The following is a 26,476-nucleotide window of genomic DNA, read 5'->3' as shown; positions in this document are numbered from 1 at the left end:
TGTCTTAAATTTTCAATGGTGCTACATTGAATGTTGGATAAGATCTACATTCACTAGCTCAGCATTCAAGATCCTCCACAGTTAGCCCCTATCTACTTTATGCCTAGTTTCCCATGAGTCAGTGGTTTTTATTTCTTTTATTTTTTAAGCCATAGGATGCTTGTTTAAATGAAAATGTATCTGGATGCACAATTTATAAGTCCAATAAAAGCAGGAGGTATTTGTGTTCAGTGACAATAGAGGGATGAATTTCTTTCTGTTTCTCTTAGGGGATATTGAATAAAACAGTACTTGTGCATTTGTTGGATGACAACATTCCTGAGGAAAAAGAAGTATACCAAGTCATTCTGTATGATGTCAGGACACAAGGTAATTCAAAATTCAATTTAAATTTTTTTTCTTTTTAGAAAAAAATAGTACTTGCCATCTCTATATTTAACAACTAGATGTGTACTAATTAAGAAGTACTACTTTATTTTTTTTTAAGTATAACTTTAAATATCGTCTGTCCCATAAAAATGTTAGATCTAAAAAAAAATCAGCCCCGAAGGGGAACACTTCTCTTTGTGGACTCAGGAAAAACCTCTAAAAATTTTGCTGAATATTTTCTAATGGAATAAAATACATTTCCAAAGGAAGAATTTTTCTGTAATTAATTTATATTAGCAGACCAATTTGGATTTGGACCATTTATATAGATAATTCAAATGTAATCACTTTGAGCAAATTATCTGGGTACTTTCTTCCGTGTCTACTCAATGTCTGTAATTCAGAAGACCATTATAGCAAATAATAAAGATAATATGTCAAGTGAAAAAAATTTTATGATTTATTTTCTAGAAAAAGAAAACTGGAATGTAGATTCTGTTTGTCCACCAGAAGATTTCTTTTAAAGGAGTGAATGAAATAGAACACTTTATTGGTACTTCAGTATGTTTCAGAGAGTGGGGCTATATTTTAAGTAATTAGAAGTTAATGCCAAATCACTATTAGGTTTCTTGTGATTCCTGATGTTTTTAGGAGTTCCACCAGCAGGAATTGCTCTGCTTGATGCTCAAGGATATGCAGCTGTCCTTACTGTAGAAGCGAGTGATGAACCACATGGAGTTTTAAATTTTGCTCTTTCATCAAGATTTGTTTTGCTGCAAGAGGCTAACATAACGATTCAGCTTTTCATCAACAGAGAATTCGGATCTCTAGGTTTGTGTTACTCTAGAGTGAATGGGGTTTCTAGGCAGGTTCTTTTTTAATATTCTACTTGTGTGGATGAAAGCCATTGCTAACATAAATCAGAGACAGGGAAAAAAAGTTTAGGATTTGTTAATTCAGAACAGGACTTTATAACTTCTTTATTTTTGAAGTTTATTTATTTATTTCTTTTAGTAATCTCTACACCCAGTGTGGTGCTCAAACCCAAAACCCCGAGATCAAAAGTCACATGCTCTTCTGACAGAGCCAGCCCTAAATTCTTCATTTTTGAAAGATTAAAGTAATTTTCTATCACCACAGAAATGCTGTGTAACAATCATAAAAATCTCAGTGGTGTATAATAATAGGCTGGTTCTGGGTCCACTACCATATGTTGGGTTTGGCCAAGGGTGGCCCAACTCCAGATGTCTCTCATTTTTCTCCTGGGATCATTGGAGGTCAAAGAAAACAAGCAAACACATGCCAGGCCTCTTGCGGTCTAGGCTCAGAACTAATGCATAATCACTTTTACTTTGTACTAACAGCCAAAACAAGTCACAGCCACACTCCAAGTCTAGAGGCAGTGCAATATACCTTGTCCACAGTGGGACATCACTGAGTCATTACATGGTAAAGGCCAAGGATATAGGAAGAAGTAAGGAATTGGGGCCAACAGTATAAGCTACTGCAGGTGTTAGGAAAGTAACAAGGCTAACACTATATTATTATTTTAAAAGTTTAATAATAAAATCTTTTATTGTCCAATTTAATTAGGAACCATTAATGTCACATATAGCACAGTTCCTGGAATGTTGAGTCTAAAGAACCAAACAGAAGGAAACCTAGCTGAGCCAGATGTTGACTTTGTCTCGGTAGTTGGCTTTCTGATTTTAGAAGAAGGGGAAACAGCAGCAGCCATCAACATTACTATACTTGAGGTAAAGCTCTTTATTTTTGCTGTTATTATATTAAATCTGAATAACCACAAAGAAAGTAGAAATTGATGGAATATTCTGGTACCTTTAAATCAGCTTATTTCTTTTTGTGAAGTTTTGAAACCACACAGGGGCTTCTGTTCTTGTCTGAATAGGCTGGTCTGCTGTTGTGTATTTTATTATAGAAACATCTCGTGATAAAGAGAATTTCCTTAGGGCCGTCCCCTTTAAGATAGACATTGGCCTAAGAGATTCCAGGGGAGCATTTTCATTATTCCGAAGAATTCATTGGACCAGCAAATCCATGTAGGTCAGCATTTTAGTTGTTAGGACTGGTTAAATTAGAGATAGTGAGAAACTCACCAGAGGCTGTTAGCATAAAATGTGATTACGGTCAAACTTAAAGTTATCACTGTGGCTGACATTGGATTGTAAATGATTTTTCATATTGTGAAACCTCATGCTATTTCAGGACTCAGTGTTTCAACTGCCTGAATATGTTTCCAAGAGGTTTATGAAAATAGTATGTATGGAGAGGGTAGGAGATGGTGTGTGTGGTGGGTGGGAGGGAAGAGAATAAGTATTGCTTTAGAAAATTTTTCAATTACTATGTATTTGGGGGGTTCTATTTTTTAAAAGGTTTTATTTTCTCAGAGGCTTTTTACTTTAACAAAATTATAAGTAGTGCAAGCCATCCACTATCTGAAGTTAGTAACTCTTATTTTGTTGATTACCATTGCACGGTGACCTGATACGATAGGATGAGAACTCTAGAGCGATAAGATAAAAGGTGATATTCAGCATATGACGTAGAAGACGCAATTTGATAAAACTGTAAACCAAATATGTATTTCAAATATATAATCTATTAATATAACTGAATATAAGTAAATGGATTATTCCTTAGATGTGATAGTTTTTAAAACAGAAAATATGTAGCCAACCATTCTTTTCTTTGCAGAGTCTAGTTTTATGAACACAGAGTTTCCACTTTCCCTTTTTTTCTCTTTAGGTCTTTGTAGCCCTTTCTGTTCCTTGAGTAGCATGAAATCAAGAAATTGCAGCCCTGTATATACAGAAATCAACCAGGCCTGGGTTGGGGGGGGGGGGTGGTCAGTGACAGGGGGGTTGTTGCATGAGAATGAGGAACAGCAGGGGTGGGTGGGGACTGTCCCTTTTACATCCTTGATTCTGTAACTCCCTTTGGTGTATATATTATAGAAGATAGTTTAGAGATTGTTTCCTATTTTTTCTCATGGAAATACATCTCCATTAAATAAAATTAATAAAATAAAATGTGGGGCGCCTGGGTGGCATAGCAGTTAAGCGTCTGCCTTCGGCTCAGGGCGTGATCCTGGCGTTACGGGATCGAGCCCCACATCAGGCTCCTCCGCTATGAGCCTGCTTCTTCCTCTCCCACTCCCCCTGCTTGTGTTCCCTCTCTCACTGGCTGTCTCTATCTCTGTTAAATAAATAAATAAAATCTTAAAAAAAAAAATAAAATAAAATGTATGTAGTGACTTTATACACACACACACACACACACACACACACACACACACACACTTTGGGTTTTTATGTAAATATTATTGGCTGTCTAGTCACGATTGACATGGGTTTGGTAGTCCTTAAAAGTTTGAACACCTGTCTTGTTTTCAGTGCTGTTATGGGCACTAGTGATTAATTGTAATAGTGTATTAAAATTAACCATCACAAATAGCTGTCACTTTTTTTTTTTTTTAAAGATTTTATTTATTTGAGAGCGAGAATGTGAGGGAGAGAGTGAGTGAATCCACAATCAGGGGGAAGGACAGAGAAAGAGGGATAAGCAGATTCCCCTGCTGAGCGGGGAGCCCACCACAGGGCTCCATCGCCAGGACCCTGGGATCATGACTGAGCTGAAGGCAGACACTCAGCCAACTGAGCCACCCAGAAGCCGCTAGCCATCACTTTTTAAGGACTCTTTCTAGGCCAGACACTGCATACTTATTATTTTTAATCATTATTATAATTCCCAAAGTAGCTCTTATTTTCCCCATTAGAAAGATGGTGGAAGTGAGGCCTTTAAGCTGAAGTAACTCACTTAAAATTACAGAATTTGGTGTTAGGTCTCCTTGACTGAGAAGCCTGTATTTTTTTCATGGTATTCTGTTCCGCATTCCAATCATTGGATATTAAGGTAATTTAAAATCTTTTGTTCCCATTATATTTAAAATAGATTTGTATATTTATGTAATTGGTTTACATATTATGTTAGTCTAGGAAAAAATGATATATTAGCAGTTTTATGTGGTTCAACCTAGTAACTTATCATACAACCAGGTATAAATTTATACTTTTATTATTTTTTTAATGTCAGCATCATTGAAGTATAATTAACAAATACTGCATGGTATCACTTATCTGTAGAATCTAAAAAATACATAAAACTGTAAGATATTTGAGATGTATATTGTGGTGATTTGATTTATGTATACATCGTGAAAGGGATTCCCATCTGTTTAATTGACACATTCATCACCTCACATGTGTATCTATTTTTGTGTGAAAATATCTAAGTTCTATTCTCCTAGCAAATTTCAATTACATAATACAGTGTTGTCAACTATATAGTCACTATGTTTTCCATGAGAGCCTCAGACCTTATTTATCTTATAGCTGAGTTTGTACTCTTTTACTCTCTCCTTTTCCCCCTCCCCTCAGCCCCTGGCCCTGGCAGCCAGTTTTCTACTCTCTGTTTCTGTGAGTCTTTTTTACTTCTCTTCTCTTTTCTTTTTTTTTTTTTTCTCTTCTCTTCTCTTCTCTTTTTTCTTTTCTCTTTTCTTTTCTTTCTTTCTTGGACTCCACCGATATTGCATGATATCATGCAGTATTTCTCTTTCTTTGTCTGACTTACTTCACTTAGCATAATGCTCTCTAGGTTGATCCATGTTGTTACAAATGACAGGATTTCCATCTTCCTTGCGGCTGAATAATATTCCATTGTGTTTATATACAGCATATCTGCTTTATCCACTCACTCATTGATGGACACTTAAGTTGTTTCCATATCTTGGCTATTGTGAATAATTCTGCAAATATGGGAGTACAGATACCTCTTTGATAGCCTGCTTGTATTACCTTTGGGTATATATGCTGGGGTGGGATTGCGGATTATGTGGTAGTTCTATTTTTAATTTTTTGAGGAACCTCCATATTATTTTGCATAGTGGCTGCTCCAGTTTACATTCCCACCAGTAGTGCACAATGGTTCCCTTTTCTCCACATCCTCGCCGATACTTATCTCTTGTCTTTTTGATAATAGTCATTCTGAGATGTGTGAGGTGATGTCTCATTCTGGGTTTGATTTGCATTTCCATAATCAGTGATGTTGAACACATTTTCATGTATGTATTGGCCGTTTGCATACATCTTCCTTGGAAAACTGTTCACTTCTTTGTACATTTTTAAATCAGATTTTTTTTTTTTTCTGCAGAGTTGTATGAGTTCTTTATATATTTTGGACATTAACCCTTATCAGATAGGTCATTTGCAAATACTTTATTCCATTCCATTGGTCGCTTTTTCATTTTGTCGATGTTTTCCTTTGCTGTGCAGAAGCTTTTTAGTTTGATGTAATCCCACTTATTTATTTTTGCTTTTGTTGCTTTTGCTTTTGGTGTCAAATCTGAAAAAAAAAGTAGCCAATAATTGAACATAATAATAAAAAAATCATAGCCAAGACATGTATATTTTTAAAATTTTAAATCTTTTTATTCTAGGTTTGCATTTTTTATACTTGTATACTATTTAAGCATATATATTTATCAGATAATTTTAAAAACTGCTTGTGAGAGGTCATTACTTTGAGAGCATAACTGTAGGGGATTTAATGGATATAATTTTTACAGGATGACATACCAGAGCTAGAAGAATATTTCCTTGTGAATTTAACTTATGTTGACCTTATCATGGCTCCTTTAACTTCATTTCCTCCTAGACTAGGTATGATATTTGTTTGTTTGTTTTTCTTTATTCACTTCAACAAAAAAAAGTTATTCATTTTTTAATCAAAAGTGATCACTGTAATACTTGTTAATCTCAGCTATAGAAGAAAATATGGTGAGCTTTTAGATTTATTTTAATTTAGAGACTATTGTAGTTTTGTATATTGAAGATCATAAACACATTTAAGAATTATTTATTGTGTGATGCTTTTTAAATTTTATAACTATTTATAACCAAATTTGTAATCCTCAAAATAGAATTAGTTCTTAGGAAGGCATTTTTCCTTTTAAAATTTCATTTGCTGTTTTCATTAGATCTCCAAACCCCATCAGATGATTTTATTTTCCTTTAGGTTAAGCAGAACTTTTGTGTGTTTTTTCTGTTCTCTGCTTCTTTTTTGACCTTTTACCTCTTTCTTTTCATGCTTTAGAAAAGACTCAGTTAATTCATTACAGACTGAAAGGTAAAACTTGAACCTCAGTTTACATTTATACAGATTAAAAAGATGTATTCTTATTTTAAAACACAAACTTTTGTTTGCAGTTTAGACATTTAATATTGGAGATTTTATGTGAAACTTGTGGGTTTGACAGCCCAGGAGGTGGTTGTGATGAATAGCACAGTGGTAGCCTGTTCCCATCGCTTGGTTTGAAGGTGCTCTGGACAGGGTGGGAAATTAGTCTGGGTTAAAGGAGGAGAAACATGGCCAAGAGGAGTGAACTAAGGAATAGGGGCCCCTCATTCACTTTTGAGGCTCAATATGACAACTTTGAAAATAAAGGAAGGGAATAATCGGTTTTTAACATATTATTATTACTATTATTATTTGAAAAGTTACAATTCTTTTGCAAAAGAAATATATGACTCCAGGGACTAGACTATTGATATCAGGCGTTTATTACAAGATAATTATTCATGCTAAGAAAACTAACAGATAAAGAAATATGGAGTCATATTTCTTTATACTCACATTAAAGGTAATTTAAATAGTTTATCTTTGTTTAGTGCTTTCTAATGCCCCTGTTTCAAGTGCTTTATATGTTAGTACCATTATTCCTTCTACTTTCACATTTTACAGATGAAGGAGCTGAGGCTTCGAGAAGCTTAGTAACATGCCCAGGGTCACACAGCTAGGAGATGCTGGAGCTGGGCTTGTGCTTTGTAGCCTCTAGTCTGATGGGCACAAATTTTGATTTTATATATATATATATATTTTTTTTTTTTGACAATGTTCTCTTCACTCAGAGAGAATTACACTCTCTCTATCTCTTCCCCACCTAGGCAGCTGCCATAAGTATCCTAAGAGTAAGGTAGAGCCTCTGAATTTTAAAAGGGAAAGAACAAAATATTAAAAAACTAAACAGGAACAGGGTTGGTTCATATTTCAAGCCTGAATAATGAATGTTGGTAACATACTCAACTTGGTAGGCATGGTACAAGATAAAAAGGGATAAGAGAAATCTACGTCAGTCTCAGTCTCTGTCTCCCCTTTTACCCCATCCTTCCCTCCTGTCTCAACTTGTATCTCCTTGCATCTCCTTCTTACACCTGTATTTTTCTCTGCAGCACTTCCTGCCATCTCTTCCCATTTCTTTCTCTTTCTACTCCTTCCAGTGTCCTGTATTTTCCTTTCCTCTTTCAATTGAAATAGTAGAAATAAAACCATAATCTCAGGTGCTTATTTTATATTGTTCTCAGTTCATTAGATTTCTATAAGTTAGTGCTCTTGTTAGCAAAAAGTTTTGTTAATCAAGTATCATAAACATTTATATCTTTACTTTCTTAAACATCTTTTGAGTAATGTTGACAATATCTCTATATTAGAAATTGTGTGATCTCTGTGTAAAATAATTCTCTTCTTAATCGTTTTTATTTAAAAATATATTTCTGTGTCTTTTTAAGATTCGGAGGGCTTGACTGCACAAATTATTATTGATGCCAATGATGGTGCTCGAGGCATGATTGAATGGCAACATAGCAAGTAAGACCAGGGCTGTATGAGAGTCCTTTTCTGAGTTTCAGATTCTTTATCTACTGAATAAAAGCTTATGATGCATTCTGTTTATTTTAGGTTCGAAGTCAATGAAACCAAAGGAAGTTTAACATTGGTAGCCCAGAGGAGCAAAGGGGCTCTTGGCCATGTTTCCTTGTTTGTATATGCCCAGAATTTGGAGGCACAGCTGGGGCTGGATTACATTTTCACCCCAATGGTGAAATCCTTGAGAATTATAGTGATTTGGGTCTTGTATAAATAAATTAATCTTAGAGTAATAAACTATTTTATATTCCATAAATTAGGGCAGAAGACTTCTGCATTGTGGAATAGCTTCCTTCACTATTTTAGTAAAATATGTAAATTGAATTTTTAGTTCTAAAGATTATTCTGTATTTTATTTTATTCATTCATTATTTTGTTTTAATATTTGATACCATTTTATTCCCTATCTTATTGCAATACTTGATAATGGAGAACACAAGTTATTATATCAAAGTATTTCTGTCATTATATTTATATCAGAGTGTTCCAGAGAGTTTCTTGTGCTTCTTGAAAATTTTACGTCTTTTATTTCTTTGTTTTAATTTACTGAAAAACCATTAGGGTTTTAAAATGCTTTTTGTCTCTTGATGCCTTTTATTCCTTAGTCAAATGTTTACTTTTTTCTCTTTTCCACAAATATTACTTTTTAAACTTAACGTCGTCAATTTAAATAAAAAGAGATAAAAAAATAAGGGGAAAGTCCCTTATTTTTATGAAAATAGCTTATTTCACATTGCCAGCCAGATTGTGTTCCTTGCCAAATATTCTATAAAAACTCAACAGTGTATTTAAGTATAATACTGTCTACTTTTACTTTCTTGACCAGATTCTTCATTTTGTTGATGGAGAAAGATCTAAAAATATTGACATCATGATTCTTGATGATGACATTCCAGAAGGAGATGAAACATTTCAGCTGATTTTAACAAATCCTTCACCTGGACTAGAGCTGGGAGAAAAAACAACAGGTATTCGATAATTTCTTATACAGTTCACTCTTACTCATGCTGTTTTCCTAATATGGAGGCAGATGTAAAGGGATTAGAGAGTCTTGACGGTTTTCTGTGCTTAGAATTAAAAATATTTTAAGCTAGATATTTTGGAATTCCTATGTCAGAATAAGAGTGCTTTCAGCCTGTTTTTGGTGTGTATGTTTATGTGTGTGTTTATGTGTGTGTGTTTAAAGCAAAAAAGTAGAAAGGATAATATTAAATCATTTCTGCAGCTATTACAGGTTTTATTTAATTTGTAAATGTCTTTCGTTTGGAATTTGATTTCTGCTCTGGTTTCCTGTTTAACAATAGAGAGAATGACAAGGTTTTAATGTCATCTCATTGCTGTAGTATTTCCACATAGAATTGAAGTATATTGATACTTAAGACATTATGGGAGCCATAATTCTTTGGTTGGAACAGTTTGACGTTGTTATGAAAACTCATCCTAGTTTACTGCTTGTTACTTATCATACTGACTGATTAGAGAAGGTAAAAAAGAGAGGAGACTTCATGAAAATCTAGAACCATAGGACTGGAAGGGCTCTTTAAAAGTCACTTGATTTAGTTCCTGTGGTGATACATAAATCAGGTGGATTTAGAACACCAAGTGTTGACTTACTCTTCAACCTTTTATTGTAGCTAGTGGCTGATAGTTCTTTGGGATTCCCTTAATCTAATTAACCTTTGTATTCCTAAATTATTGGCCTTTACGTGAAAAAAATCTGATTTGTAGTAAAAAAAAAAAAAAATGGAAAAAATCTTGAATAACCCAAGAACTGGTTTTCACTTTTATTGCCATATTAATGAAACAAATTGATATTTCTAAGTCTTTAGAACCTTTCTTGAGTCTGTGGCCATTGTTTCAAATTCAAAGAATATGTTGAAAATATACTTTTTTTGTTGTTGTAAAAATTTAGTGGGTTGTATGTAAAGGGTTGTAGGAACGGACACGATGTGTTGGTTAAGAATCTTTTATGTATAAACAATAGAAAACCCAATTCAAATGGATTTAAAGGTAATTTATTGAAGGTAATTTATTGGCTCATTTAATGTGAGGTCCAGAGACATACAGCTTTAGATGAGGTGGGATCAAGACTTAACACGCCACCAAAAACGTTGTTGTTTTCTGCCTCTTCTCCTTGCCTTTTGGAGTATTGGCTTCACTGCAAGGCTAATGTTACTTGTCACAAGATGATTGTCCGCATCATTCTATTCACATTCCACATAATAGGAAAGAGGAGCACTCAAACTCAAGCATTCCTAAAGAAGTCCTAATATAGTTCTGTTCAGAACTCATGCCCACCGCCATGAGTAGGAGGAAATCATTTCTTTTGATTCTGTTAAGTTTACTTTATGCTTGTAATTTTCTATTTATAAATATAAAAAAAATCTTCAGAACAATAAGTGCTTTGACAGTGGTTAATTTCTTAAACTATACCCCATTAATCAGCCTTCAGACTATTTCCAAACTTTCATAAAGTTTCAATAAATATTCTTATATGTAAATCTTTGTATATGTTAGGTATCAAGATCATCTCTTGAGTACAGAGCTTATATTTTGAACTCTTACAATAGTTTAATAACTTTTTTCTCTTGGTTTTCTAAGAAGACAGTCATGTTGTCTAGAAAACAGTGTTAATTCCAACTCTTTCTTTCCATTGCTTTTGTACCTGTTACTTGGCTCATAGCTTCAGGACAATGCTGAATAGTAGCAGTAATGGCAGGCATTGTTGTCTTGTTTCTGTTATTAGTGGTGACCCTTCTGATGTTTCAGCATTGAGTTATGTATTTGTTACTGGCTTCCCAGGTTGAGGAGGAAGCTGCCTTTTATTCCAAGATGACTGGCTATTTTTATATCATGAGTAAATACGGAATTTTATTAAATGCCTTTTAAAATTTCCCTTGTTTTTAAGGTGATCTAGAGAAGAGTTGGCCTAGTTTATAATGATACATCTACTTCTAACTTATAACCCACTCTATTTTCATGTATTGCTTTACTGTTTTTATTTCAACAGCCTTAATTAGTATCCTTGCTAATGATGATGGCCCTGGAGTCCTATCATTTAACAACAGTGAGCACTTTTTCCTAAGAGAACCAACAGCTCTCTATGTACAGGAGAGTGTTGCAGTATTATACATTGTTCGGGAACCTGCACAGGGACTGTTCGGAACCGTGACAGTTCAGTTCATTGTGACAGAAATAAATTCCTCGATGGAGTCTAAAGATCTGACCCCTTCCAAAGGCTATGTTGTTTTAGAGGAAGGTGTTCGCTTCAAGGTATAGTATGAGGCTTTAATGAGAATGAATAATGTTTATGAATGATTTTCTCTTAAAGGAGCACCCTAGGTCCTAGAAAGAAAAAAAAAAATGTACCCCCAGCTTAGATGACAGGTAAAGATGATTAGATTACTGTGTGAAAGTGTTAACAATGCTCTCTAGTCTGCATAGAGTGCTGCTAGAGAAATTTGCTCTGTTAATAGGGTAGTGGAATCTGCAAATAATAAGGAAAATGTACATAGTGCTGTCATAAATGTTAACTATTTAGGTAGCATACTTCACTTTATATTATTCTTAAAACATAAACTAAGGGAAACTCCAGGCCATTTACTGTAGTCACTAAACCCTAGCCAGTCATTCTTTTGGCCATATTTTCAGTTAACAAAATATAATTGTTTACTTTAGCCTGCTTATGTGAGAGCAAGTATCCTAGGTGAATAGCAATAGCATATTGGAGAAAAAATGCAGGATTTAGGGTTAATTATAAATGTGATTTATATTTATGGAAGTTTACCTTCTGAAACTCCTTTTTTTGTATATTGATAATTTTCCGTTCCTGCAACTAAGTTTTATTTTTTAAAACACAGTTTAAGTTTAAAGTAGCTAATTGCATTAGCTTAAGATATTTTTCAAGTCTGACATATTAGCTATAATAATTGCAAAGTAATATATTTAAAACTATTTCATCTAAAAACAGTCTACCCAGTAATTAACTTTCTTTGGGATCAGTTTGTGTACACATCAACACATTTTTGAATTCATATTTATTTGCATGTCCAATTTTTTCATGTTCTAGGAAATTTGAACCTTTGATTTAAGAATATTTACATATTGATACAGATCTAAAGGAATTCAAATTTAAAGTATTTGATGAATTTTCCACTGCTTTGCATTCTCAGGTTTTTTCTTCTTTTTAAAAATGCTTTTAATTTTATTTATTTAATTTTTTGTATATTTTAATTTTTATTATAATTATGCTTTTTTTCTTAAAAGGCTTTTTTCCCAATGTGTTTAAAGATCTTTCTGTTCATTACACAAATTAAATTTTACAGCAAATTGGATTAAATAGATTTTTCTTTCATCTACAAAATGGTCTTTTTCCCCACGTTTTTATTTTGAGGTATAAACAGTAAAGTCCAAAAATCTCAAATGCATGGGTCAGTGACCTTAAAAATAAATATACGCCGATGTGACCACCACTCAGATTAATATATTGAACATTACCTCTTCCAGAAGTTTCCTTCTTGTCTCTTGCCTTCCCCAGAGGAAACTACTTTCTGGTTTCTGTCATTGAAGACTCATTTTGCTGATTTTTGAGCTTCATATAAATAAAATCATACAGTATGTACTCTTTTGTGTCTGGCTTTTTTTGATCAACGTAATTTTTTGATCAACGTAATTTCTGTTTGGCTGCAGACATCAGTAGTTTGTTCTTCTTTATTGCTGAGTAGCACTGCATTGAATAGACCACTATTTGTTTATCCATTTTTCTGTCAATTAACATGTGAATTGTTTCTAATTTGTGCTTACTATGGCTATAACTGCTCTTTTACAGTGAATCCTACACTAGAATGAGATTAATAGAGTTATGTAGTTGGGGCAGGATTAAGAGTTAGCAAAAATAAAGACCTAAATTCGTTTTTTAAATCTTAATGTTATTTTTAAATGTCATAAAATTTATTTTTAGACAGTGCAATATATCACAGTGTTGAAAATCTTGAAAGTGGTAACTTGGAACAGTTGTAACTATTACATATTATGGGGATCTGTATTAAAATAAAAAAGAAGTGATGTTTTCCAAAACATGTTATTTTGTTATCAAAAATGTTTAACAGGGGCACCTGGGTGGCATAGTCGTTAAGCGTCTGCCTTCGGCTCAGGGCGTGATCCCGGCGTTATGGGATCAAGCCCTGCATCAGGCTCCTCCGCTATGAGCCTGCTTCTTCCTCTCCCATTCCCCCTGCTTTTGTTCCCTCTCTCGCTGGCTGTCTCTATATCTGTCAAATAAATAAATAAAATCTTGAAAAAAAGTGTTTAGCAGATCTCTTTGTATGTATGTTGCAGAAATACTGTAGTCTAATAACTTTATCTTTTGATTTTGTTTTCAGGCGCTACGCATTTCTGCCATATTGGACACCGAACCAGAGATGGATGAACATTTTGTTTGCACCTTGTTTAATCCAACTGGAGGTGCTAGACTGGGGGCACACGTTCAAACCCTGATAACAGTTTTGCAAAATCAGGCCCCTCTGGGGTTATTCAGTATCTCCGCAGTTGCAAACAGGTACAGTATATTCCTAAGGAAATTGTCACTTCTGAAGCTAGGTAGGAAATATCTTTTGACATAAAGAAAATGGAGAGGGAAATTGATCTCTGACTATTTTAAAGAGGACTTTTAAAATGAGCTCTGGCAGATAGATCTGAGAGGCATTATGCCCTCTTGTAACATGGAGCATCAAAAACCTAATCATGTCCTATATAATGGTATTATTAGAATTCTTGTTTCTTCAGAATTCACACTTTCAGGTAAAGGCTTGCACAATTTTGTGTTTTCAATAATAGTAAAAAGCAAGAAATAATATAAAAATATTTAGCTGTTCAAACGAAATGAATGACTCTTTAAGCATATATTAACATGATTGTATTTCGAAAATTCCTCTAGAAGTGACCACATATTTGGTTTTTTATTTCTTAGAACTACTCCAGTAGATCGAGTTTTAGATAAGCTAAGAATTTCTGGGTTTATTTTCTTTCTTTGTGATATGTTTTTAGTTTATATGAGAAGAAACTTAGGATTGACAAAGCTTTATTTATTTTTTAGAATATATAGTATGAAGTTACTGACTCTGAGTATTTTCTTAAGATCATAGTATCAGATCATAGTGCTTTTTAATCCTCAGAAATGAATTATTTTGAGGTGTAGAATCTAATTTTCCTGTCGTGTGAAGTTTGTGGGTGGATCTCACCATGCTTATGTGAATTTAAAAGTGTATTAAATATATGCTAGCAATGTGATATTTATATTTAATATGTAGAAATTATATTCTTTTTCTGCTTTCTGCAATCCATTTTTTTTTTTTAGAGCCACCTCTATAGACATTGAGGAAGCCAACAGGACTGTATATTTAAATGTGTCACGCACTAATGGCATTGATTTAGCTGTGAGTGTGGAATGGGAGACGATATCTGAAACAGCCTTTGGCATGAGTACGTTTGGTTTCTTGTAAGAACAAAATTCTGTAACCAAGAAAGATTGCATGTATCAGATGTGCATTCCCCCCACCCCCATGAATTGTATCTTATGGATCTGTTGAGAGTGGAGAACAGATATCTAATTCTTTTATCGCAGCCACAAGTATTTATTGAGAGCCTATCATGAGCCAGGCATGATATTGAACTCATGGTGCTTAGAATATAGGAGGAGACAGAAATAACCAAATAAGTTAAAACCAGTGTGTAGTTTAAAATTAGAATAAATGTTTTAAAGGAATAATTCTAAGTGTTGTGAGAACATAAGGGGATGCTTCCCAGGGTTATCAGTGTCTGAACTAGGACTGAATGATGAGTAGGGATTGATTCTGCAAAGATCTGAGTTGGAGGGACATGGAGGGAAAGTGAGAAGTTATTCAGGTGCACAAGTCTAGAGGCGTGAAAGAACATATAAGTGAAGAACTGTAGAGTGGACATTGGGGTTAGAAATAGGGGGAGTGTTGAGTTTGGAGAGCTAGGTAAGACCTGATAGTTTGAGAGCTTGAAGAATATATTATGCACATTAGTCTTTATTCTAGGGTTAATGGAAAGTCTGTAGTGGATTAGGCTGACAAGAGGGTTGCCAAGGGTTGTGGTATGATCACATTTGTATTTCAAAGATATCATGCTTGGTACTATGCGAAGAATGAGTTGACACTGAGGAAAAGAGAGGATGAAGGGAGGCAAACAAAAGGTCAGCCCATAAGCTAGCTAGGACTAGCATTTATCGATTGGGTATGAAGGAGACACCAGAGATGATTCCTAGATTCCGAACTTCTGTGGTTAGATGGAGAGTCATGTTTTTCAGTAAGAAAAGGATACTGAATGAGGACTAAGTGTTACTTTGGTGAGGGGGAGTAAAGTATGTGTGATTTAACACATTTTGAATTTGAGTTACTTTTGAGAAAAAGTTTCTCCAGACTCAAAGGAAAGTTTCTGTTGCAGAGATAAATTTGGAAATCTTCAGCATGTATATTGTATTTAAAGTCATGGAAATTGATGTGAAAACCTGGAAAGAGGGACTGTAGGTAGAGAAGGGAAGAGGACCCAGACTGAGCTGAATAGGCTCACATTGAGTTACTAAAGAGAGGAGGAGGATGTAGCAAAGGAGATAGAGAAGACCTGGTGAGAAACCCGGGGGAATGTGGGATTGCAGCTGGCAGCACAAGAGTGTTTGAAAAAGGAAGGAATGGTAACTGTGTCAGGTGCTGGTGTAGAAGCCCAGTAAGATGAGAACCAAAAAACATATCTGTTGTAGTTAGCAATAGAGAAGGAATAAAATAGCAAGAGCTGTTTGTATAGAAGGATTGGAAATTAATAGCATTTTGAAAGGAGGTAAGGGAATGGAGCCCTCCAATGTATGTAACTGTTTCAAGAGATTTGACTGAGAAGGTAGGACCGAGCAAAGGTGGTGATGTGGTGTAGGAGTCAAGGGGGTTTGTTCATTTGTTTAGTTTGGAGAGACCTAAGCATATTTACATGTTGATGGAAAAGGCCTATTAAGTAGAGAGAGATTGAATATTCAGAACATGAAGGGATAGTTAGTAACAGTATGATTGTCTAAAAGGCAGGAGGAGGTAGGATCCAAAAAAGAAAGATTATGATTTCTACTTCAGAGTTATCTCATTATTGTTTGGGATCTGCATGCATTTTTGGAAGTACTTGTGAGAGTGTATGTTGGAGATTCTTAAATGTCAGCATTGTTTACTTTTCGTTCACCATCTTCCTGAATTATGCTGGGGAAGCATTTGGCCAGATGGTCAGGCCCTTAATGTCAAACATTCAGACTCAATGCAAAAGCTGCGATGTACCTTTAAAAGATGACAAAATAGGATTGAAAAATACTGGTTTTCTAGGAAAGGAAATTACTAATGGATAGTATATATGAGGCATTGACATGATTGCTTGAACTGGTAATCTGAAAATCATCAATAGTTTATAAGGGGCCTAGATTTCAACCTTGACATTTGTTCTTGCTGTTCACACCATTAGGTAAAGTCTTAAAAGAACATTCTTTGAGAAACTGGTATAATAAAACATAGAGCTTTTAAAAAATTCTTCTTCATGAGATAGGGATTTTTTGTTTTTCTTTGTTAAAATGTAGTACAGAATTTTAGGACACGTACCTGTGATAGCATGTTGATTAAAAACTTGACAGCCATTTAAAGCAGGTGAGTCTGCTTTGGCATTCTTAAATATATAATGTATAAAGTGAGGAATCATTGGATGGGCATAGTTTCAAATTAATAGTGTAAGTTTTTAAAACCCAACATTCGGCATGTTTCTATAAAACTATATATTATTTTAAACACTTCTCAATTATATTTTCATCATCTTTGTGAAAGTTAATAAAAATCATTTTGAGCGTATTTTCCTTTAAAATATACATTAAGTATTTTATTTATTATTTTTTTTTAAATTGTTTATTTATTTATTTATTTATCAGAAAGAGAGAGAGAGAGATCGAGCAAGGGGAGGGAGAGGGAGAAGCAGACTCCCTGCCGAGCAAGGAGCTGAATGTGGGACTCAATCCCTGGACTCTGGGATCATGACCTGAGCTAAGGCAGAGGCTTAACCGACTGAGCCACCGAGGCATACCGTACTTAGTATTTTAAATACACTTTGGAAAAATCTACATGGGTTTAGAGTAGAGTTTTAACAATTTTTTTAAAAAATTGTTATTCTTACTTATTTTTAAGTTATTTAGCTTATATTTTCTTTGACACACACACACATTATAGAAGGATCTTTATTTCTGGTAACAAACTCACTGATCTCTCTGTTTAAACAATAAACTTGGCATAGATAAAGTTTTGAAGGGATTATACATTAACAAATCATGATTCACGTATTTCAGGGGGAATGGATGCTGTGTTTTCCACAGTTCAGAGTTTTTTGCATGCATCGGCTTCTGGTTGGTGTTTCTTTACTTTGGAAGATTCAATATATGGTGTCATGTTAAGAAAATTGTCTTCTACTGTTTATCGATGGCAAGGGATTTTTATTCCACTTGAGGTAAACATCAGTCATTTTATAGTACATAAAATGTACATGTGAATTTTCGATGTCTTATGAATTACTGTTATTTCTTATTTCGTAGGATTTAAATATAGAAAATCCTAAAACTTGTGAGGCCTTTAATATTGGTCATTCCCCTTACTTTGTGATTACTCATGAAGAAAGAAGTGATGAAAAGCCTTCTGTAAACAGTGTGTATACATTCACATCTGGATTCAAATTATTTTTGGTAAAAAATACCTTCATTTTTTTTGTAGATTGCTTTATTTAAAGGAAAAATCAGATTTGTAAGGTTGATCTCAATGGAAGATAATATATGTTCTACATTAATGTGAAAAAGATTTTTTTGCAAGTTGATACACATTTTAGCAGAGTGTCTTAATCCAGGGATATGTCTTGAAAAGATACCTAGGTATGCATACCTAATGCTCAGAACGATTTTTCAAGTTTTGAACTTCAAGTACTAACTCATACTATTACTGTATTCAGAGCCTTTCCTAGTAAAAGTCTCCTTTAAATATTTAGTCCCATGGTTTTGTCTTCCTTGCAGGTACAAACAATCATTATTTCGGAAAGTTCTCAAGTAAAATATTTTAGTTCAGACAATCAAGATTATTTAATTGTCGCAAGTCAAAGAGAGGATTCTGAATTAACTCAGGTTTGATTGTTTTAAAGTGAATTTTAAAAAAATACTATATTTGGGGGCGCCTGGGTGGCACAGTGGTTAGGTGTCTGCCTTCGGCTCAGGGCGTGATCCCGGCGTTATGGGATAGAGCCCCACATCAGGCTCTTCTGCTGTGAGCCTGCTTCTTTGTCTCGCACTCCCCCTGCTTGTGTTCCCTCTCTCGCTGGCTGTCTCTATCTTTGTCGAATAAATAAATAAAATCTTTAAGATAAATAAATAAATAAATAAATAAATAAATAAATAAATACTATATTTGAAACTCATCAAAATGTAGTCTGTAAGTTTTAGTATTTAAAAAACCCCATAATTTGATTGTGGCAAAATAGTAAAGTAGAATATAGATGTTAATTAGTCACAGTTAATTTTTAAACAATAGAATTATAAATATTGTCTTCAGGAGTCAGAGCAAGGGTAGTAATAAACATGAATATTTAATTAGAATTTAATGTGTTGGAAAACATTATGGAGAAAAATCACATAACTGGCAGATGGTATAACTAAAAATTCATGATTAACATTGCCAAATGGGCACTTAACATCACCCCAGTAATTCCACATTTCTCAAGTAAACTACATCTCATAATCCTAATAATGCTTATTTGATAAATTTCTCACTCCTCGGACTCCCGTACCTGCTTCTCATCCCATTTTCGCTAATGACTTTGTTGACTAAGCTCCAGAAAGGAAGCTTAGTCATCTTGCCAAGACCAAATTCAGAAACCTTCTTGTAACGTAGTTTTATTCCTCCGTCCTGTTATGGAGGAAACCTTCCTTCTATAAAAGCCAGGTGCCTCAGGGCATCAAAAGGTTTAGTTACTCCCTCTGTGTCTGGTATCACTAGTGTCTCATCGGATTCTTAAAGTCTGTGTAAATGCAGTATCTCCAAGCTTCAAAAGGAATTTCTCTCCTCGTCTCACCCCCTTCTACTTTCTGTTTTCTTCTTTTTCTCCCCTCTGTGGTATGACATCTTGAAGGAATTGTCTGCCTGTTTTGTCTTACCTCATGGTCACTGATGACAACTGTGTCGAGAATTCACTGCATGTTTTTCTGTCTTTGTCTTAGGCTGCTTCCTGTTAGCATGTGACAGGCACTTCATCCTCCAATTTCAACCACCTCTCCTCCTCATGTCTATGGTACTGCAGGTTCTCCTCCTGTCTCTGTGTGCAGCCCTTCCCAGTCCCCACTGCCACTTCCTCTTCCCTTTTCTGAACTCCGATGTCTTGCAGTTTTCCAGGTTTAGTTTTAGTTCAAATTTCTTTTCACTCACTCTGGGTTCTTCTATCAATCCTCTGTCTTTAGGTATCAGCTATAGGCTGTCTTCCACTTTTCTTGGTAGCCTTTTCTCTAATTTCTAGACTTACACATCTAACTTCCTATTGGCATTTCCACATACTTTTATTTTATTTTATTTTATTTTATTTTATTTTATTTTATTTTATTTTATTTTTTGGTAAATATCCAGTCTTTTTTTTTTTTTTAATGATTTTTTATTATATTATGTTAGTCACCATACAGTACATCCCCGGTTTCCGACGTAAGGCTCGATGATTCATTAGTTGTGTATAACACCCAGTGCACCATGCAATACGTGCCCTCCTTACTACCCATCACCGGTCTATCCCATTCCCCCACCCCCCTCCCCTCTGAAGGCCTCAGTTTGTTTCTTATAGTCCATAGTCTCTCATGTTTCATTCCCCCTTCTGATTACCCCCCCTTTCTTTATCCCTTTCTTCCCCTACCGATCATCCTAGTTCTTAGTTCCATAGATGAGAGAAATCATATGATAGTTGTCTTTCTCTGCTTGACTTATTTCACTTAGCATTATCTCCTCCAGTGCCGTCCATGTTGTAGCAAATGTTGAGAACTCGTTCTTTCTGATAGCTGAGTAATATTCCATTGTATATATGGACCACAGCTTCTTAATCCAGTCATCTGTTGAAGGGCATCTCGGCTCCTTCCACGATTTAGCTATTGTGGACATTGCTGCTACATACATATATTTTAAGTATCTAAAATTGAACAGATCCCGAACTGAACTTTGATTTTTTTTTCTGTGAAACTTGTTGCAGTGCTTGCTTTCATCTCAGGAAATGGCAACTTCATAAATGCAATTGCACAAGACAAAATGCTGGCATACATCTTTCTTGATTATTCATTTTTCTTCATTCACATCTAATTTATTCCTGTTTTTTATATGTCCCAGTAATGTTTTGAATACAGATATTTCTTTCCACCTCTGCTTCTCTCTCCCTAGTCCAGCTCCCATCATTTCCCTCCCACATTGTTGGAGTTGCTATCTAGCTGGTCTCTGAACTTCCCTGTCTCCTTACATCCATTCTCCATCAAGAAGTTGGGGTAGTCTTTCAAAAATATTAGTTATTTCACGTTATTTCTCATTTTAAAACTACTCAATGATTTCCAATTATGCATAGAATAAATTCTAAGTTATTTAATATGGACTATAAAGCATAACCTTAGTTCTTTATCTACCCGGCACAGGATTGGATTATGTCTGTTGTCCTGCTGTAATTGTAAGTTTTGTCCCTTTTGCTCTGTAAAGGATCCCCATGATACATTACATGGTCATCCTACCAAAAGATACCTCATGAACTTACCTGTCCAGTCTTACTGTCCTCATTCCCTCAGGACTGTCAACTTCCTTTTAGTTGGACCAGTCTTCATTCAGCTTATGACAAACATTTTCTGCCTTAGAAACTTTGTCAGTGTCATTCTTTGTAAATTTATTTCCCTAGTAATACCCATAATTCTCTATGATATCCCAAATGTTATCTTCAGCATTTGTCTCAATTGAGTAATCATACATTTATTTAATTATCGATGTTTCTATCATTTGCCTTTTCCTATCAGTTAGTAAGGTCCATAGGGGAGAGGCCACTCTCCATAACCCCTAGCATAATGCCAGACTCGCATAGGTTCCCAGCTGTTGACTGAATAAATACAATTCTTTGTGCAGTTAACCAGATTGTATAAGAAACCAGGTGGATTCAGGATTTTCTTTTAATTTTAAATATATGAACACTCACCTTAAAACCTTGTGTACATTGCCACCTTCAGGACTAAAGAATTTTGGTTTTTCTTTTTATATCCTATTGCTTAAACAGTGGGTAAGGAATGATATTATAACATCAGAAAGTTTCATATCCTGATCTGAATTTTTCAGATTTATATGACTTCTCTCCTGTTTTTGGTTTTCCCTTTTTCTTGCTGTGACCAACCCCTACCCAGATTTATATGTGAAATTGATTTATTTTCACATAACTTCTTTTTCTCTTATTTCTCTGTGTGTGCTTACACACACACACACACACAAAAAGAGCAGTGAGAGAGCATCAGTTGTGATATTTTCTCATTATGAAAGTATCCTCCTAACTAAATAAAGGGGATTAGGAGAGTGAATATATGATATTGCTTAAATTCACACAAGTGCTAAATTCCTAGTTATAACGGGGTTTGTATTTGAACATTTCCTACAGGTCTTCAGATGGAGCGGAGGAAGCTTCACGTCACATCAGACACTCCCAGTCCGTGGTGTGCTGAGCATAGCCTTGTTCACCAGAGGAAGCTCTGTGTTCTTAGCCATTTCCCAGATTAATGCCCGGCCAAATTCCCTTCTACTGAGATGGTCTGGCAGTGAGTTTATTAACTTTCAAGAAGTGCCAATCAATGGGACAACACAAGTTGAGGCCTTGACTTCAGGCGATGATATTTATTTAATTTTTGCCAAAACTGTCTTTCTAGGTGAGAAGACAATGGTGTTTGTAATGCATTCATAGTTGTCAAAATTATCCGGCATTCATGTCATATGTTCTATATGAAAACATTTAGTTCTTGGAATAATTTTTTGCTAGTCCATTTCTTGATGGACTGTCAACTGCAAGTGGATTTTGGGAAAAAAAATCCACATTTTAAGTGAAATGTGTGTAATCTTTTGATTATGAAGTACTGCCTTAAAGTTATATTAAAATAAAATTGAGGATGGGCATGTAAAGTGAAAAGATCTATGAGAAGATTTCTGAAGATCTTATATCCAAAGTGCAAACAGTGACATTTTATATGACTATACCTGGGGAGCCATGGGTAAATTATAGTAGTAATAGATAGTACTCAGCGACTTTTGATAAGACTATCTGAAAATATTCTCTGAATATAAATATGCTTTCTTCTGCCTAATGGAACTTTCATAGGTAAAATTTCAACATTCCTAAAAAACAAAACATGTGTCACTGTTCTTTCTTTAATATCAGGTCATGATTAATCAGTGGCCAGCCATGTATGTACTTGATATGGTAAATGTGAAAAGACATTTGAAGTGCTTCCTACTAGGTTGTATTTTTGCTTAACTAAATGAATTTGGAGGAACATCATACTAAATTTGTTTTTAAAAATAAATTTGATATTTTTTAAATTTTTTTACTGTGTAATTTTGTCATTTTTTTTCCCCTGTAACTTTTGCCTTCAGATTTGACTTTTATTCCATTATTTTAGGAAATCAGAATTCAATTGATATTTTCATCTGGGAGACAGGACAGTCCTCTTTCAGATATTTTCAATCTCTGGATTTTGCTGCTGTTAATAGGATCTACTCCTTTACTCCAGCTTCAGGAATAGGTAAGGTTTTTAAACTGCTAACTAATCTGAAATGCAGTGTGGACAGCTAGAATAATTTTAATCATTTTGAATTAGAAAGAGTTTCACATTGCCAGACACTGAGCGTTTTAATAAGGATGTAAAATCAGGATCTTAACGGAAATATTTCTGGAAATCCTAGAAATTCAAAAGGACTAATACTTTTAAAATGGGCATTGCACTTGAGAAGAATCAGAAATACTGAAATATGGCAGAAAATATTAGTGAAGGATATAGTAAGGTGTGATATATTTATTTTGTCTAGAGAAAAAATGGTGAGAGACATTACATATGTTTTAAATATGAAAATACATGAGGATAACAGGTATCTGCATTAAAGTATTTTTAAGTCATAAACAGATTATTAAGAACTCTGTGGTCCTTTTCCCTTAGAGAGAGAGAGTGAACACTCTCCCATCCTTCTTCCAGTCTGATCCTTTCTTGGTTTTCTGTACTTTAATCCACATATCAGAAACATAAGCAATAATTTTATTTTTAGTGGTTTCCAAAACAAAGTCTGTTAGTGAGAAACCAAGGGGTGAATGTTGTCTGGAGGCCATAGGACCAATTCAGAGTTGGTGAAGAATCACTTGGGTGGGCCCGTGGTAATAAGGCTCAGAAGGCAGCAGCATTTGGCCTGAGGAGCCTGTGGGGCTGCCTCCCAGAGCAGGGGTGAACAATGCAGGGGGCACGCTCAGTGAGTCAGCATGTCTCCTGTTGAGGTGCCCAGGGAAACTTGGCAGCCAAACCAAGTGACTCAGCCTGTGAGTCCGGATAAATCAAAGTTCTGCTTTTATATTGAGACAACAATTTTGTATGAATTAAACAGCACCCATTTATTGATTAGATATTATATGGAAGTCATTGTTTAAAGTTATGAAGAGTTCTTTGCCTTCAAAGGTTTAATGTGTGGTTGGAGAAGCCAGAAAAATATTAAGACAGTAATTCAAGATTGAAGTCCAGGCGCATTTGTCCTGTGATTAGTAGAATTGAAGTGGGTAAGAGGTCTCAGCGCAGACCTTGACCTAGGCCTGGGAAGGCTGGTAGGAAATGTTGTGGGTAGAGGGAAAGGTGTCAGCAAAAGAGAAAGGTAGAAGTATATATGACCTTGTGGGCACAAGGAGCAGACTAGGTGGTGGGGACAGTGGGTTTGACTCAGAATGTAGTGGTGGTAAGGTTGGAAACATACACTAGCGTCTATACAAGAAGGTCTAAAATGCCAGGCTTAAGATTTGATCTGTGTTTGGATGGTTCAGTGGTTCCTGAATAGTTTTCCCTTAGGAACTTTTCACCCTCTTAAAAATTTAAGGATTTCATGTGTATTCTATCCACTGATATTTATTGTATTAGAAATTAAAGAGGAAAAATTTTAAAGATACTTACTAATTCAATTGAGAATGATAGTAGTGAACTCATTACATGTGAATGAAAATAGCATTTTTTATTTATAAAAAACATATTTTCCAAAACAACATTTTTGTAAGAAGGGTGGTATTACTTTTTGCAAATTTCTCTCATGTCTGCCTTAATAGACAACATCTGTATTCTCGTGTCTGTGTCTGTGTTCTACTTACTGTAATATTACTGGTCATATGGCCTCTAGAAAATCCCACATACGCTCATGAAAGAATGAGAATGACGTAGACAAATAACATCTTAGTATTACTACAAAAATAGCTTTGACTTCACAGACCCTCCCGAAGTGCTTCAGTGACCGCTAAGGGTTTGGGGACGACACTCTGAGCATTATTGGGGTAGAGAAATCCTTGAAGGCATTTCAAAGGCAAGTGATGATCAAAGGCATGTTTTATAACTCCACCTAGCTTTGGCGTATAGAATATGCTGGATGCAATAGTTTGCAACTACCCAGGCAGGAGTCGATACAGAAGCCTCTGTGATGGTTAGAGACGTGGCACTGAAGAAATCAATTAGAGGTTTAGATTTTGGAGACTTCGATGCATTCAGATCGTTGAACTCACAAGAGCCAAAATCTACAAAATAAATGATATTGAGAGGAGTAGAGGATTTAGCACCAACCCAGGAGTCTATTCTTGTCTTTTTTCTCCTAGGTGCCTGGCTGCCATTTTCTGTATCAGGCACTGTAATCCTTAGACACTGTCTCCTGCAGTCATTTCCCCCGCGGTCCAGGAATCAGATCTTACTTATCTCTCATTTTTTATGGATTATCTATCTCATTGTGCTTTGTCTCCCTGTGCCCTACCCCTCCTCGGCCCTGTGTCCCCATACCACGTTCTCCCAGACCCTGGCCTCCACTCCAGGTTCACTCTGCTGTCAGAGTCCTGTGTCTGTCTCTGTTCTGAACTTCCTCTCCATAAATAAATTCTCTTTATTTGTCAGCTTCTGACAGGCCATGAAGCTGTGATGTTATCCTGTGAAATACAGCTCTGTGACTTTCTCATCATTCACTCAACAGTTGATTTATACATAAATTATGTATCTTTCATCATGTGTTTGTTTGGTTTGTGTCTACTTGTCCTTTAATTTTGTGGCTTTATTATTTTTGCTTTTCTTGTACCTCAAGTTTTCAAGTGGACTAACTGTATCTACTTGAGTCACTTATTATAATTCAAAATAGTTTCCTAATGAATGTTTTTTAGGATGACAAGTGCTGCCTGAATGGGCTGTTAATTGAAGTTATAGAATTCCCTTTAAAGATTTTTAAAGAAATAGAATAGGCACACTTTCTAAAAGAATTTATGAAAAATTCTGCCAGAGGCTTGTTAAGGGACCCATTGTGAGGTCTTTTTATTTCTTTTGTTTCTGTGACTTGAGGTTGTAGAAGTATGAAAAGATTATAAGTAATTATTTAGAATGGCTTATTATAGATCCCCTGAAAGCTGAAATTATGCATTAAATAATATTCAAGGACTTTCTTATTTTGAATATGTCAAATATTAGATTGGAGCCATGACTGTGAGGATTACATATTTATTCTGCTTAATGACTTGACAGAGATTATTAGGTAGAAACTACATTCTTTAAATGGAAAAGGAAGAATGAATATGACAAAGGCTGCTAGGACATATAAACTTATCTTTCCCTTCTTCCTTCTCTCCTTCATTATTTAATAGATTTTTAAAATGCCACTTACGTACCAGGCATAGTGGTAGGCCCTGAGGAGACAAGAGTAAACAAAATCTTTTATACCCCCTGCTCTGAAGAAGTTTTAACGTGCAATAGGGAAGAGAGACATGATGCATAATAACGCAAATAAGCTTCTAACTACAAACCTAACTGCTGTGAGAGAATAGAGTGCTCTCCTACCACAAAATGGAGAAAATTTGACCAGGTCTAAGGGATGCCCAGAAAGTTTCTATAAGGAAGAGCCATGTAATTAATTCTGCTGGAGAGACACTTACCCCTACCCCTCTCCTTCATTCCCCAACACTCTCCGCTTCGCCAAAACTATCCCCTCTGAAAATCATCATCTGTGGA

The 26,476-nt window shown here is 35.0% G+C and overlaps 1 protein-coding gene across 3 annotated transcripts in view; it reads left to right on the top strand.

Moving 5' to 3' along the window:
- Positions 1–26,476, top strand: part of ADGRV1 (adhesion G protein-coupled receptor V1) — a 507,877-nt gene that overhangs the window by 120,066 nt on the left and 361,335 nt on the right. For all 3 annotated transcript variants that reach the window (XM_045796286.2, XM_045796287.2, XM_045796288.2), the window contains exons 36-50: positions 270–369; positions 1,021–1,200; positions 1,963–2,126; positions 6,014–6,107; positions 8,013–8,091; positions 8,182–8,320; positions 8,975–9,116; positions 11,159–11,421; positions 13,530–13,705; positions 14,504–14,628; positions 17,528–17,685; positions 17,771–17,917; positions 18,239–18,346; positions 21,868–22,132; positions 22,880–23,002. In XM_045796286.2, the coding sequence (XP_045652242.2) occupies positions 270–369; positions 1,021–1,200; positions 1,963–2,126; positions 6,014–6,107; positions 8,013–8,091; positions 8,182–8,320; positions 8,975–9,116; positions 11,159–11,421; positions 13,530–13,705; positions 14,504–14,628; positions 17,528–17,685; positions 17,771–17,917; positions 18,239–18,346; positions 21,868–22,132; positions 22,880–23,002 (2,263 nt within the window). The remainder of the gene's footprint in view (positions 1–269; positions 370–1,020; positions 1,201–1,962; positions 2,127–6,013; positions 6,108–8,012; positions 8,092–8,181; positions 8,321–8,974; positions 9,117–11,158; positions 11,422–13,529; positions 13,706–14,503; positions 14,629–17,527; positions 17,686–17,770; positions 17,918–18,238; positions 18,347–21,867; positions 22,133–22,879; positions 23,003–26,476) is intronic.

The sequence above is a fragment of the Ursus americanus genome, chromosome 5, assembly GCF_024610735.1.
Source record: "Ursus americanus isolate L20-20 chromosome 5, mUrsAme1.1.p, whole genome shotgun sequence".
NCBI lineage: Eukaryota > Metazoa > Chordata > Mammalia > Carnivora > Ursidae > Ursus > Ursus americanus.
Note: the sequence above shows the minus strand (reverse complement) of the source record. Positions and strands in the feature narration are given on the sequence as shown.